We start from the raw sequence: 13,506 nt of genomic DNA on the forward strand, positions 1-13,506 counted from the left end.
GTCCCGACGCCCACTGGGGGGTGGCTCAGCGGTCTCATCACCGTCCTCATGCCGCAGTGCCACCTGCAAAAGCAGAGAACGCCCAGTGAAGGTCAGACTTGACATCCTTTCATAGCCCCTGGGGGGCGGGGGGGCGGGCTGTGCACCTCAGGCTCCTCCTAATGAGAATGTACAGTCTCTCCCCAACCTGCAGCCTCCGCTTTGCAAGGTCCTACAGCCACACCCACCCAAAGCCCAGTCTGCAAACTGAAAGACGCCTGCCACTGTGCATTTCCCAATCAATCAGGTACGAAAAGGGCAAACAATGTCCCGAGCAGGTCTGAGGAATGTTCTGTAATCAGATGGCATCTTTACCCTGGAGCCCAGCTTTGCCATTTCTCAGGCCCAGGAGGTAGAGGCCCCTCTGAAGCCCAGTGGTTCCTGATGGTTCCTGAGCTTGCTTTCCCAGTGAGGGAGCTAAGAAGAGCACAGCAAGGATTCTGCGGGGATGGGAGCCACAGGATCCAGGTGAGGGAATAACCTCACCCACAGATCTTTTTTAAGCCTCACCTGAGGACATGTTGAGAGAGAAACATACATCAATATGAGGGAGAGAAACATCGATAGTTTGCCTCTGACCGGGGATAGAACCTGTAACCTAGTATGTGCCCTGACCAGAAATAGAACCCGCAACCTTTTGGTATACAGGATGTTGCTCCAACAAACTGAGCCACCTGGAGATCCATCTGTATCTCCAGCGTCTTTAATTTTTTATGCCTACATTCTCCAAAACTGGACAGTAAGAAGGGCACAAGCTGTCACTGACTAGGCTTTTGTGTACACAGCAAGCTGACTCTGCCATTAACAAACAGGTGTGACCTGTAGCAAATGGCCTGCCCTCTCTCTAGCTCACCAAATGAGGAAAATAGTATTGCATTGGCAGGTTTGTAATAGGAATAACTTACATTAGGGTTATTTATGTAAAGCAGCTAGAGTAGGGCATTCCCTGTGGCTGGTACTCACTATGACTGTCCTTCCCCAACCTATGTCCTCAGATGAAGGGGCCTGGGATACCCACAAATTCCTCCATCACACAGAATTGGCGGATCAGCCACCTCCAAGCCCAGGTAAGCCAGGCCCCACCAAGTCTAGCAGTCTCTCTGACTTGGCAACCACCCAGTCCCTTAGTCTCACGTCCCCAAAGATGCAAGTGATCCAGCCCTTGGGTGTTCTCAGTCACATTTCACAACTTGGTCCTGATATGAGAATGGAGAAGTAATATAAAGACAGAGAGATAATCACACCATATGGCCTATATCACCCATTCTCAGAAAATCTGGCTACTGCAAAATCAATGAACCCCTATGTCCACTGTTCATCAAACAAGGTGGGCTTGGCTGAGTCAAGGCCAGATGGCCACTCTCATGCCGGTTCCGAGGAATGAGCACCTGAGACATGGCTGTTTCACAGGACAGCACCCACCCTTTATCAGCCCCATCTCCATCCCCTCCAGCTCCAGCATCTAGAGAAGGTTGATTTAGTGAAAACTCTTATCTCTGTGCCAGATACATTTTATAATGAACTCTCAGATATAGAAAGGCAATTTAAGATTATTTTGGCTTTTTTGTGTCTCTGAATTTACTAACCAGACATCATTTTGGGGGGGATTGAAGTAAAAATTGATATGAGTTCAGAAAAAGCTCTGTTGTTATAAAATCTCATTGGAAAGTTTGTTCCCTAAGGGTCCCCTGTCTGGTTTAACTGGAAGAACTAAGAAATGATGCATTTGGTTAATCACATTTATCATCTCAACTTTAATGCTCTAAATGGCATTCTCTGGGGAAAGTTTGAAGATGATTATGTACCAAACCAAGGACAGTGTTTTTAAATATTAAATAGTTCCTGTCAATTACTTTTTCTTCATTTTGAGATAAAAATTCTAGACCATTTGAACTTACTCTGACCTGGGTATTGACTCTGCTTCTTATTAAGCACACATTCGGAATAATAAGATTAGGGGCTAAAGTAGAGTTCAGATAGTTCTAATTCCTTGTCTAACCTCAGAGATCCAAAGATCAAATAGCATTTGGCTCCCAGTTCCCTGTGTGAATGAAGTGAAACCCAGTTCAACTGCCTTTTGTCAAGGAAGGTAGAGACAATCAGAGAGTTTAAATGAAAAAAAAAATCTGGAAAAATTATCAAGCAACACCATAAAGTGGAATTCAATGGGGGCCTCTCTAAGTTCAGATCCTCAACAAAACATCCATTTCCTTAAAACAAGAGGAGTGCATGGAGGGGTGGGAGGGGCAGAGCCTTGGGCTTGGCAGTCAGGAACAGAACATGAAATTGGTGCTGATGTTCGCTCATGGTTTTGTTTTTACAAGATAATTCCTAGACTCACCAGTGTCTGCTGATGACAGGAAGAGAGATTTCACATTTACATTAGGGCTATAGTGACAGTTCCAAATTCTTTTGGTTCTAGGGAGCCCTACAGATTAGAGGCAAGAACCCTAAGAGCCAGAAAACACCTGGAGAGGACAGAACTCACTACGAGACGTATTCAGAACCTGTGGTGTGGAATCTAGTTAATCCTAAGTGCAGCAAGTGTTCTCCATGGGTGAGAGCAGCCCTGTCCTGGAAGATCCTTACTCTCGCCCAAATGATGCAGTGATTCATTTGCTGGACCCCTTTTCACTCTTTTAATTAACTGTGGAACACTGTAAACTAAAACCTAGATGAGGAGCAAGCAGATTCCAGAATTGAGCACTGACTGCTTGTACACCCTGCCCCACCCCACTGAGAAAGCAGGTAGGAGTAGTTCAAGGTGGCATCTGCGACAACTCTCACCAGCCCTTGAGGCTACCGAATGACCTGAGCATTCTTTCTAATGTTTTATTGTGGAAATGTTCAAAAGCACACTAAGTACATTGAAGAGTATAAAGACTGTGATATGCTCATCACCTGTGATAACTCAACAGTGATCAACTCCTGGCCAATCTTGTATCATTTACACCCCACTCCCTGTGTGCCCCAACCCCAGTTTTTCTTTAGAGGTAAATCCAAGATCATACCATTTCATTTGTAAATATTTCCACATATATAACCAAAAGATTAGGATTTCTAAAAACCATAACCACTATTCTCTTAAAATAATTTCTTAATATCTAACAATCTCAACATTCCAGATGGAGGCCAAAAGCTATTAGCATTTCTTTGAGTTGATATTGTTACACTACTACTAACATCCATGACTGGCAGCCATCTTTATATAACAGATGCAAGCCTTTTCCATATTGCTATTCCACATCTTTGTTTTAATTCATATGCACACAACTTGATTGAGCTCTTAGGTGAAGTGGATGCCAGTACTGGTACAATTTCAAAAAGGAACTAAATGTCCTGGCTTGTTTGGCTCAGTGGATAGAGCATCAGCCTGCCGTTTTAATTCATATGCACACAACTTAATTGAACTTTTAAGTGAAGTTGATGCCAATCCTGGTACAATTTCAAAGGAACTAAATGCCCTGGCTGGTTTGGCTCAGTGGATAGAGCATCAGCCTGCAGAATGAAGGGTCCCCGGGTGTGATTCTGGTCAAGGGCACACACCGGGGTTGCAGGCTCGATCCTCAGTAGGGGGCATGCAGGAGGCAGCCGATGAATGATTCTCTCTCATCATTGATTTTTCTCTCTCTCCCTCTCCCTTCTTCTCTGAAATCAATAAAAATATATTAAAAGGAAAAACAAAAAGGAACTAAGCTGCTGACAGGTTGTGGCAGACCATAACAGTGCTGGGCTCCCAGAGAATAGCACTTCCCTTATCCTTGTGTAGCCCCCTCCTACACTGAGTCCAGGATTATCCACGTGACTTCCTTTGGCCAATGGGACATCAGCAAATGTGATGCAAACAGAGGCTTGAAAAGTATTGGTGTTTTGGGACTTGCCCTTCTAAAATGCTGCTATCATATGAAGAGGTGTAGGCTAGCCTGGCCCAGCCAACAGCCAGCATCAAATGCCAAACCAGGTTCATCAGGCCATAGACCCTTAGCCCCAGTCCAGCCATCAGATGACTGCAGTTGCATGAGAATCTCTCAGTTGGACCAGGTCTGAATTTCTGACCCACAGAATCATAAACAACACTTGCTGTTTCGGGCTATGAAGTTTTTGGCATATTTGTTATGCCCAAGAGCTAACTGATAGACATTTTTTATCACCTACAACAAAGAAGGATCTTAAGAGATTAACCTAATAGTCAATTATTTCTAAAAGTACCATTTGCCCCTCACCCCCAAAGTCTCCAGCCTTAAGATGCCTTTCCCATTACTAGGACTGCATTTTGAGAATTGAAAGTTAGAACACATAATCTGACAAAAGATTCCTTTTTATTTTGATTTGTGAATTTACGTATTTGTAAAATTATATAAAGCTATAAAAATTCAAATGAATGAAACATCGATTAAATCACCTTTCTGAAATGGAATTAAATTACATGGAATTGGGCCTGTCCCCAGAACGTCCAGGACATATGGTCACCAGATATCTTCCACTATTAGGAAGAATTCTAGAAGCCCAACCAAGTTTTCTTTAATTGCTTACAAACATTCATAGAGGAAAATATTGGCTGTGCTTACAGGCCTCTTTGCTGCCCTGTGTATACTAAATGTAGTTGTCCTGAGGCAATAAATATATTTTTTTTAAACTGCATTAGCTTTCAGAACAAAATAAAAATCCTGGCTTCGCCTGGTATATACAGCACTCAGTTGTCACCTTGAGTTAGTACTCAGGGCATCTTCCCTCTAAGGTTAGCTGCTTTCTGATTAAATCATGCCCTTCCTTCAACCCAGCATCTGACAAACACCTTGTCATAAGACATGTGATATTAAAAGAGACATTTGAGCACTTACTGAACTTCTACTCTGGGCAAGTGTGCTGCTGTGTACTGGAGCTAGAGAGAGGAATGAGACATCTGACGTAGAGTAGCTCAAAGGGAAACAGACAAGCAAGTACTGGTACATCCTGAGGACTGTTCAGTCCAGGGTGTGAACATAAGCAAGTGCTCTTCCCTGGGTTAGAAACAATGTGTAGGGGACAAGCAGCAGGGGCCCCTTTTACCTTGCCAAGGAAACCCCATGGATGCAAGACACCTGAGGTGACTCCCACAGGAGGAGTACGCGTTTGCTAACTTGAGAACTGGAAGGAAGAATATTCCAGGTGCAGAAAAGAGAATGGGTCAAGAGAAGGTCTCCAAAGACCTGTCTTTCACATTTGAGAAAGAGGAGATATTGAACATGGCTGCAACTTCAGACATCTTAGGAATGGCAAAAGGAAAGGCCACATGGGTCTGAGGCCACAGACAGTGTAGGCCCTTGTACTAACTCAAGCAGTTTAGGCTATGTCCTGCTGGCCATGAAAAAGGGTTTCATTCATTCACTCACATATCCATTCATTCACTCACTATTGTTTGTTTTCTTCAACAGAAATGGCATAGTGAGATATGACTCTCAGGGGGATCACCTTGTTTTCAGCTGCAGGGAGTTAGGAAGAAGGAGAGAGCAGAGAAGGCCCCATGGGATGTAGCACCTGCAGGATGCCAACCTCGCCAGCCTCTGCTTTTGCTGCTCTCCCAGGCCTTACCCTCCAGTCACACCAGTCTCCTTTAGACTCTTCACACCTGCCAAGCTGGATTTTCCTCCAGTGCCCTTCTCTACGACACTGTCTCTTTAGGCTGTCATCTCAGAAGGGCCTTCCTCATCCACACCTCAGTTTCTCACCCCACCTCATCCTCTTTTCTTCATGCTCACAATCTCAGATTCTCAGCTGATTCATGTACTTGCTCACTGTCTGCACCCCATTAGAATAAGTGCTCCTTTAGGACAGTGGCCTTGCCTGACTAGGTGGCTGCTGTGTCCCGGGGCCTAGAGTAGTTAATTGTGTGTATCAAGTTGACTGGGTCACAGGATGCCCAGATATTTGGTCAAACAATGTTCTGGATAGGTCTATGCAGGGGGGTTCTCGATGAGATTAACATTCAAATTGCTTAAATGGAGTAAAACGACTGCCCTCCCTGGCATGGGAAGCCTCTTTCAGTCCAGTGAAAGCCTGAGGGGAACACAGGCTGAGCAAGAGAGAATTCGCTTTTTCTGCCCAAGGGCTTTAAGCTGGGACATTGATTTCCTCCTGCCTCTGCACTCCAAGCGGAACTTACATCACTGGCTCTCCTGGGCCTCAGGCCTTCAGACTTCACACCACCCAAGAGGAAACATGTCTCCAGATTCTGTCTCCCACTGGCCATGGAAGGAAACTGGGACGAGGAGGCTTAGCAACAAGGAATGTAATTTGCTCCTCACAAAATGTGCTCCAACCTTCATTTAGAGTCCAGACAATAGTCACATCAGATCAATAACTTGAATAACAGGGAAGCATTTGGCCCACTGGGAGCAATTAGAGCTCAAGTCAACAGGCCATTAAGCTATGATGCACAACCCAAAGCAGGGCCTGCTTCATAGGCATGTGTACAGGACTCCCAGGGCTCTGCTTTCACCATCTTGAAATTCTTATTAATTTTAACTTTAAATTTGGTTTTGTAAGTGAAGTCCAGTAGGACGATGGAGCAGGTGCATGCTGGAGGAAGTAGGCGCAATATGCATGTCTGCCATTCCACACGCCCATGAGTATAGAGTTCCGGTAGACCCTGATACATGGGCGTTCAGTGAGACGACAAGTGGTAATGCAAGGGTTCTATCCTACCCTTTCTCAACAGTGTTACTTTCCCATATTAGCCAACCACTTATGCTGAAATGATAACATATAAAAAAAATGAGAAGATAGGACAGCCCACAGTTCGTTTTCCTTTTAGCCTTCCTTAGTCATCAGTGAATTGAAGATAGAGTGTTGACAGAATGAACACATACCAAGAAATGAAATAAAAATAGCTGAGCTAGTTTTCACAGTTCTTCCCTGTTCCGGTAAGAACAAAATACCTGTGCGTGCAGGAGGGGCAGACTCCACATTCTGCTGATTCTGCACACAGGCTAGAAGCTCTTATAATTGCTTTTTCAACGGGCAGTGCACAATATCAATGAACAGTAAAACTCCTGCTGATACTTTAAAATGTTAACTTTTCTGTCCTTACAATGACATTAACAGCAAATAAAAAGACACCACAACAAGGTGAAAAGGACCAGGGAAGAAAGTAAAAAGATGTTTAGTATTTTTAACAGCAGTATTCCCCCTTTCATTTTTATTTTGCCCTACAAATTATGTAGTAGGCCCTGCCTGAAGTTAAACCCCTACTCAGTGTAAGAAATATGACCTGTCTTCTCTCTCTCTCTCTCTTCTTTCCTCAGCCTGAATGAAAGTACTGCTGATAAGATGCATGTTCTTTAAATTAAAATAGCAATAAATAAATAAATAAGCAAGGAAGCAAGTTACCAAGTTTCTGCTAGATCAGCGCTTCTCCCACTTGAGCGTGCTTCACAATCACCAGGAGGCTTGTGCAGACAGACTGCTGGGCCCACCCACAGAGTTTCTGATTCAGCAGGCCTGGGCCTGGGCCTGGGCCTGGGCCTGGGCCTGAGAACTTGCACTGGGAAAAGCGCTGCTGCAACACACTTGGAAACACAGGTCTAGAGTATGTTGACCTTGGCCTCTGACATCTGTCCAAGCTGGGAGATGCCTTACAAAAGGCATGTTCTGTTACCTCATAAATGTTCAACTGCTCCACTAAGTCCAGGTCAGTCCCTTTCTTGTTCAAGTGCCGCTGGGACACGGCCGCAATGCCCAGCTCCTCCAGGCAGTCCACCACGTCGTAGAAGGTATCTTGGTCTGGCAATCCTGACAACGTCTGGATGGAGAAAGAACAGGACACAGACATGTCTTAGGGAACTGTCTCAAGGCCCTCGGGGCATTGTTTTACATGGTTGCCAGTGGCCGTGATTATAACATTATGGGGGCAAAGGAAGACAGATAACAAGTTCAGTTGAGAAAAAACGTTCTGTGGCGTAAGCAGCATGAACCCCAAGATCCCACCCCGTTAGTCAGGTGCTCTGTACTCCCCTCTCCTTGAGTGTAGGCAGAACACTCCCATGCCTGGGTTCCATTACATGGCAAGGGTGACGGAACTTTACTGATGTCATGAAGGTCCCAAATCAGATGATTTTGAGTTCATCAACGGGGAGATTAGCCTGGGTGGGCCTGACCTAATCAGGTGAGCCATTTAGAGTGGGCTAAGGCCTTTCCTGAGCTCAGTGTAGGAGAATGATTATCCTGCTGGCTCCGAAGCAGCAGCAAGCCACCATGAGTCCTACAGCTGCAAGGAAGTGAGCTCTGCCAACAACCACAAAGCTTGGAGGAGGACCCCAGGCCTCAGATGGGACTCCAGCCCCAGTCAACACCTTGACAGCAGCTTGTGAGGCTCTGAGCAGAGGACCAGGCAGGCAGTGCTGGACCCCATCCCATGGAAACTGTGAGGTGATAAATCTGTGCTGTTGTAAGCTGCTAAGTTTGTGGTAATTGGTTACATGGCAATAGAAAACCAACATAGTCAGTGACCGGCAACTCCTGTTAAGATCAATCTACTGCCCTAGATGGTTTGGCTCAGTGGATAGAGTGTTGGCCTATGGACTGAAGGGTCCTGGTTTCAATTCCAGTCAAGGGCACATGTCGGGGTTGCAGGTTTGATCCCCAGTAGGGGGCGTGCAGGAGGCAGCCGATCAGTGATTGTCTCTCATCATTGATGTTTCTACCTCTCCCTCCCTCTCTGAAATCAATAAAAATATATTTTTAAAAAATCAATCTACCAATAGCTGGAGTGATAACAATGTAATGGTTTTTTTTTTCTTCCAATTTGGTAAGCCTTCCTTTGGTCTGTGAAATTTGGGAAAACATGAGAAATTCCAAAGCAGCAACCTAGAGACAAATAAATACATAAATAACCCAAGAAAGAAACAGCCGACTTCTCTGAATTCTACCTCTCTTACAAGAAGGATGATCTCAGACCAGGCCTCTGCTCAGCACTGTAAAGACCTTTAGCCCAACTGGCCTGGCTTAGTGGTTGAGCATTGACTCATGAACCAGGAGGTCATGGTTCCATTGTTCGATTCCCGGTCAGGGCACATGCCCAGGTTGTGGGATCCATCCCTAGTAGGGGGCATGGAGGAGGCAGCCGATCAATGATTCTCTCTCTCTCTCTCTCTCTCTCTCTTTCTCTCTCTCTCAAATCAATAAAAATAAATATTTAGAAAAAAAGAAAAGAACTGGAAGGACTGTTGAAGTGACTTACTACAAGTCTTTTATCTTATGAATGAGGGAGATAAAGACCTGGAGGGAAGGAGTTAGCCTGAAGGAAGTTACTGAAGGCCTAGGACAAACTTCTCTCAGAGCTGCTATTCTCATCTCCTCACACACTCATGCCTTCTACACAAGTCATTCTGGCCTTCAGTTTCAGACACAGACCTTTAGTCCCTATTTATTTCACTACCTTTGCATTTCTAAGAACCCTGCATATACATTTCAAAATTATTGTAAACATGGAGACTGCCCCAAGAGAAAAAAACCCCAATACTTTCCTAACGATCTTTTCACAACACCACTTCCCTAACACTTCTAGTTTGGGGTTATTAATATTGGAACGAATGTCTTTATTCATAATGCAAACAAAGTCTTTTTCCTTCCCAGGCTGAGCCAAGTGGACACGACTCACTGTTACTGACATCAGAAATGAATGAGAAATAACTGGGATCCAGTTCATTCGTCAGGGGCCCCAGGGAGGCCAAGGAGCAGGAGGCTGTGAACCAGATGAAGCTATAATCAATGGTGCACGCACCTGAGTGGCCAGGTGTGCCAGTGCGCTCCAGTGTCTGCAGGCGCCAGGCCAGGCAGTCCCTGAGGCATCAGCAGGCACACCAGCCCACTGGACGGCCTGGCTCCCAAAGCTACCTGAAAAAGTGGGCACCTGCACAAAGAAGGCTACCATCAGAACAAGCCCATCCTTTGGGTTCAGTCTCTAGAACTTGGTTAGAGGATGAGGAGGTGGAAATGGCGACACCAAGGCCAGGGCAGGGCTGATGGCGGGAGGTGCCCTGACTGCTGACTGTGCCAAACACACAGTTGGAGGAATGCGGTGAGTTGATGTTTGGTGTCGGATTGAAAGCTTTCTACACAACAGTGCGAGGCCAGGATTAGGCACCGAGAGAGGCCTCTGGCAGTGTCCTCATCTCTCTGGTCCCCTCCTTCTTTCCTTTTTCCCTATTGAGTTCTGCTCAGAAGTTTCCAGGGGGTTGAATTCCTTGATCTAATCCCCATCCCTCTAGCAGGCCCAACCATGATTGGTTGGGAAGATTACTATCAAATAATTAAACAAATAGGTCTATGGAACCAAACAGGCTCACAGAGCCTTGGCTCAAAAACAGGCCCAGAACTGAGTGTATTAAGAGGTCTTTGGTCATTTCCTGTGAAAATGTGGGTTTGAGCCAAGCCTGCGTTCCTTGCCTTTCATGTGTGGCTGTGGCTACACGGGAGGCAGCTTTCGCTGCAAACACATACAGCTTCTTTCTCCGCCTGCCCAGGAGGGGACTATACATCTTAGAAACACATTCACCTATTTTCAGCTATTCTCTAACGTGCTGGGCCATTTTGCCATACACCCACCTCTCCCCAAGCCCGCCCTCTCATCTCTCCCCTGACACCTCACTGCCACGGTGCCTCCTTCTGGCAAAGGTGGCAGCTCCAGAACTGTCTGCGAGGAAAACATCTCCTGCCGCCTTCACGCTCAGGTGACACCTCATGGCCTGCTTCCTGCTTCCCCTCAGATCTTGTCTTCCAGACCTCGTGACAACTAGATCTTGACGGGCACCTAACGGACATTTTCTTTTCCTCTCCAGGGGTTTTCACTGATTCCATCTGATCTTTCTTGTAGGATAAAGCCAGTGTGGCCAAAGCCTGAACACAGATGTTTGTAGCAGCATTATTGGTGAAAACCAAAAGCTGCAAACACCCCAATCTCCTTCAGTGGGGGGGAGAGATAAGCAAACTGTGGAGTATTTACAATGCACATGCCCAGGAGCAGGAAGGAGAGAGCTGTCAGTACAGCCAGTAACAGACAAACCTCTCCCACTGAGAGAAGACAACCTCAAAGGGATACAGCCCATCCGATTCCATGTAATATTCCTGAAATAACAACACCATTGTGATAGAGAATAAATCAGGGTTTGTCAGGGGCATGAACGGGGACCAGGATGTCATTATAACAATAGAGAGGTTTGCGGGGAGATGTGCTCGATCCTAATTATGAAGGCCATCCACAACTATGTATGTGTTAAAACATATACAGCTAAATACCAAAGGGAAAAAGCCAATGTTCTGTATAGTAATTTAAAAACAATAAAATAAAATATAAAAACATAAGCAAATACTAAGCATGAATCCCATCTAGGTTACCTACCCCTTAGCCCTGCTAGAGCAGCACCCCTGCCTGGGTTCCCTGACATCCTCCTTCCCCAACACTCCAGCCAGCCCCACGGTAACACCCCTGTTGCTCAGGCCTCACCTGACTCATCCTATTCTATGAGGTGGCCAGTATCTGGCCCACTGAGGGAATTTCAGCTGGATCAGGACAGGACACTACAGTGGAACTTTGGCTCTTGAGCTTAATTTGTTCTGGAAGGCTGTTTGAGAAACAATTTGTTCAAAAATAGAATGATTTTTTTCCCATTAGAAAAAATATAAATTGAATTAATCCTTTCCAGACCCCTAAATGATTCCTTTCTTTAACCTTTCTTATATGCAGTGCATGTCTAATGTACTTTTAAATCTATAAACAACACTTCTTAAATTTAACGAACCACCCCCTACCAGCCTTAAAGGAACCACATTCAGCACTCTCTCCAGGGGGTGTCTCTCAGGAGGTCAGCAGGCGGCATCTTCGCTTTTTCACATGTCACTGCCTCCGAAATGCTGCCACTGGCTAACTGTTTTTCCTTTATCCAAATCAACAATATCTTTTCTGCCTCTTCAATTGCCCTTCACACCTTAGCAGCCTTAGTACTCTTAATAGCCTCTTTATGTTTTAAAATTGTGCTAATCATGCACTTGCCAGCAACAAAAGCACCACACACACAGACACACACACACACACACACACACACACACACACACACACACATTCACAGCACACTTTCCTGAGATGTTAACAAGGCAAGGTTTAGCTGTAAACTGACTCATACTGGTGCATTCTCTCCTTTGTTTGTGGCCTGAGAGAAGTTAACCCAGACATTTTTTTCCGTGAACAACTTGGCTGAGAACCAAATTGTTCAAGATGGGAGACTTTCGAGAACCAAGGTTTGACTGTATATAACTTCAGCTTGCAGGGTAAAAAAAATAGTTTCTGAAACCCCTCAATCTTTTGACAACATGGGTGGAAGGTGGGGAGGAGGATGGAGGGGGATTAGTCTGGATCTTGGAAACCCCCCATTCATGCCCCTGTTTAACAAAGGGAGACTTCAGTCTCAGAACCATGAGCAGGCTAGAATTTAGTCCCCTTGTTTTGTCATAAAACTGTTAACTTTTTGAATTCTGTGTCATTAGGACATCTTTTACTCTATTGAAACAAAAGTTAGAAACCCACTATAATAATTTCCTAGATTTCAGAGTGTAAATTTTTTCCAGAACCACGTAACATTTCACTGAATTGTTTTGTTTGGGATCTTAGAGGATTTTACTCACTGGGCAATAAACATGACTAAAACTCAACAACAGAAAACAAACCCAGCGTGGGTGCCAGCTGTCTGCTGACCTTTTTGAGGAAAAGATGACATTTGGAGTAATGTCCTGGGGACCTGCCTGGACTTCCTCTGGGCCAGAACTAACAAAAGATGAGACAGAAATGCCAGAAGAGAAAGAGTAAGCGAGGAATTCCTGGACATTAAATGCTGTCGGATGCCAAGGAGAGTCTGACACGCACTGGGTCCGTGCCGGGGATTGGCAGCAGAATGGCCACACCATGCGAACGCTGCCAGGGCCATCAGAACAGCTGGGCATGGCCGCCACCAATAAAACAGATAACATTACAGTGGAAAACACTCAGCAAGAGAGAAAATTCCATTTTTGCTGAACTCAGTGTTTTCCAAAACAATGTCAGTGACTGAAGATGACAGGAAATTGATGACATTAATCTTTAAAACCCAACAGAAAATTGCTTTAAAATTGCATGGTAAAATAAGCTCACAGATTTAAAAATAAAAGCAAAATTATCATCTACCAAAAAGTGGTGCTCATTCCCCACTAGGACTGTCATAGAGGTTGCTGAGCCTCACCAGCAAACGCCTTTCGTTAAAAAGCAATCACTGACTCCGGGAAATGTTGTTTTCCTGTACATTTCTTTTAATCTCAGTAGGTTTAATGCTATTACTTTTTCCGCTGTGTTCTTAATATATTTAGGACAGTATCATTTTCTGTCCTATTTTCTACTAACAATTTCCTAGTCTGTCACTTGCCTTGAGCTTTTATTTGTGGTTTTCATTTTTAATGATAAGA

General features: G+C 44.9%; 1 protein-coding gene across 1 annotated transcript in view; it reads right to left on the reverse strand.

Moving 5' to 3' along the window:
* Positions 1-13,506, reverse strand: part of FHOD3 (formin homology 2 domain containing 3) — a 347,834-nt gene that overhangs the window by 117,698 nt on the left and 216,630 nt on the right. The window contains exons 9-10 of the mRNA XM_014540586.1: positions 7,676-7,819; positions 5-63 (exon numbers count right to left, since the gene is read on the reverse strand). Coding sequence (XP_014396072.1) covers positions 5-63; positions 7,676-7,819 — 203 coding nt within the window. The remainder of the gene's footprint in view (positions 1-4; positions 64-7,675; positions 7,820-13,506) is intronic.

The sequence above is a fragment of the Myotis brandtii genome, unplaced genomic scaffold, assembly GCF_000412655.1.
Source record: "Myotis brandtii unplaced genomic scaffold, ASM41265v1 scaffold248, whole genome shotgun sequence".
Classification (NCBI taxonomy): domain Eukaryota; kingdom Metazoa; phylum Chordata; class Mammalia; order Chiroptera; family Vespertilionidae; genus Myotis; species Myotis brandtii.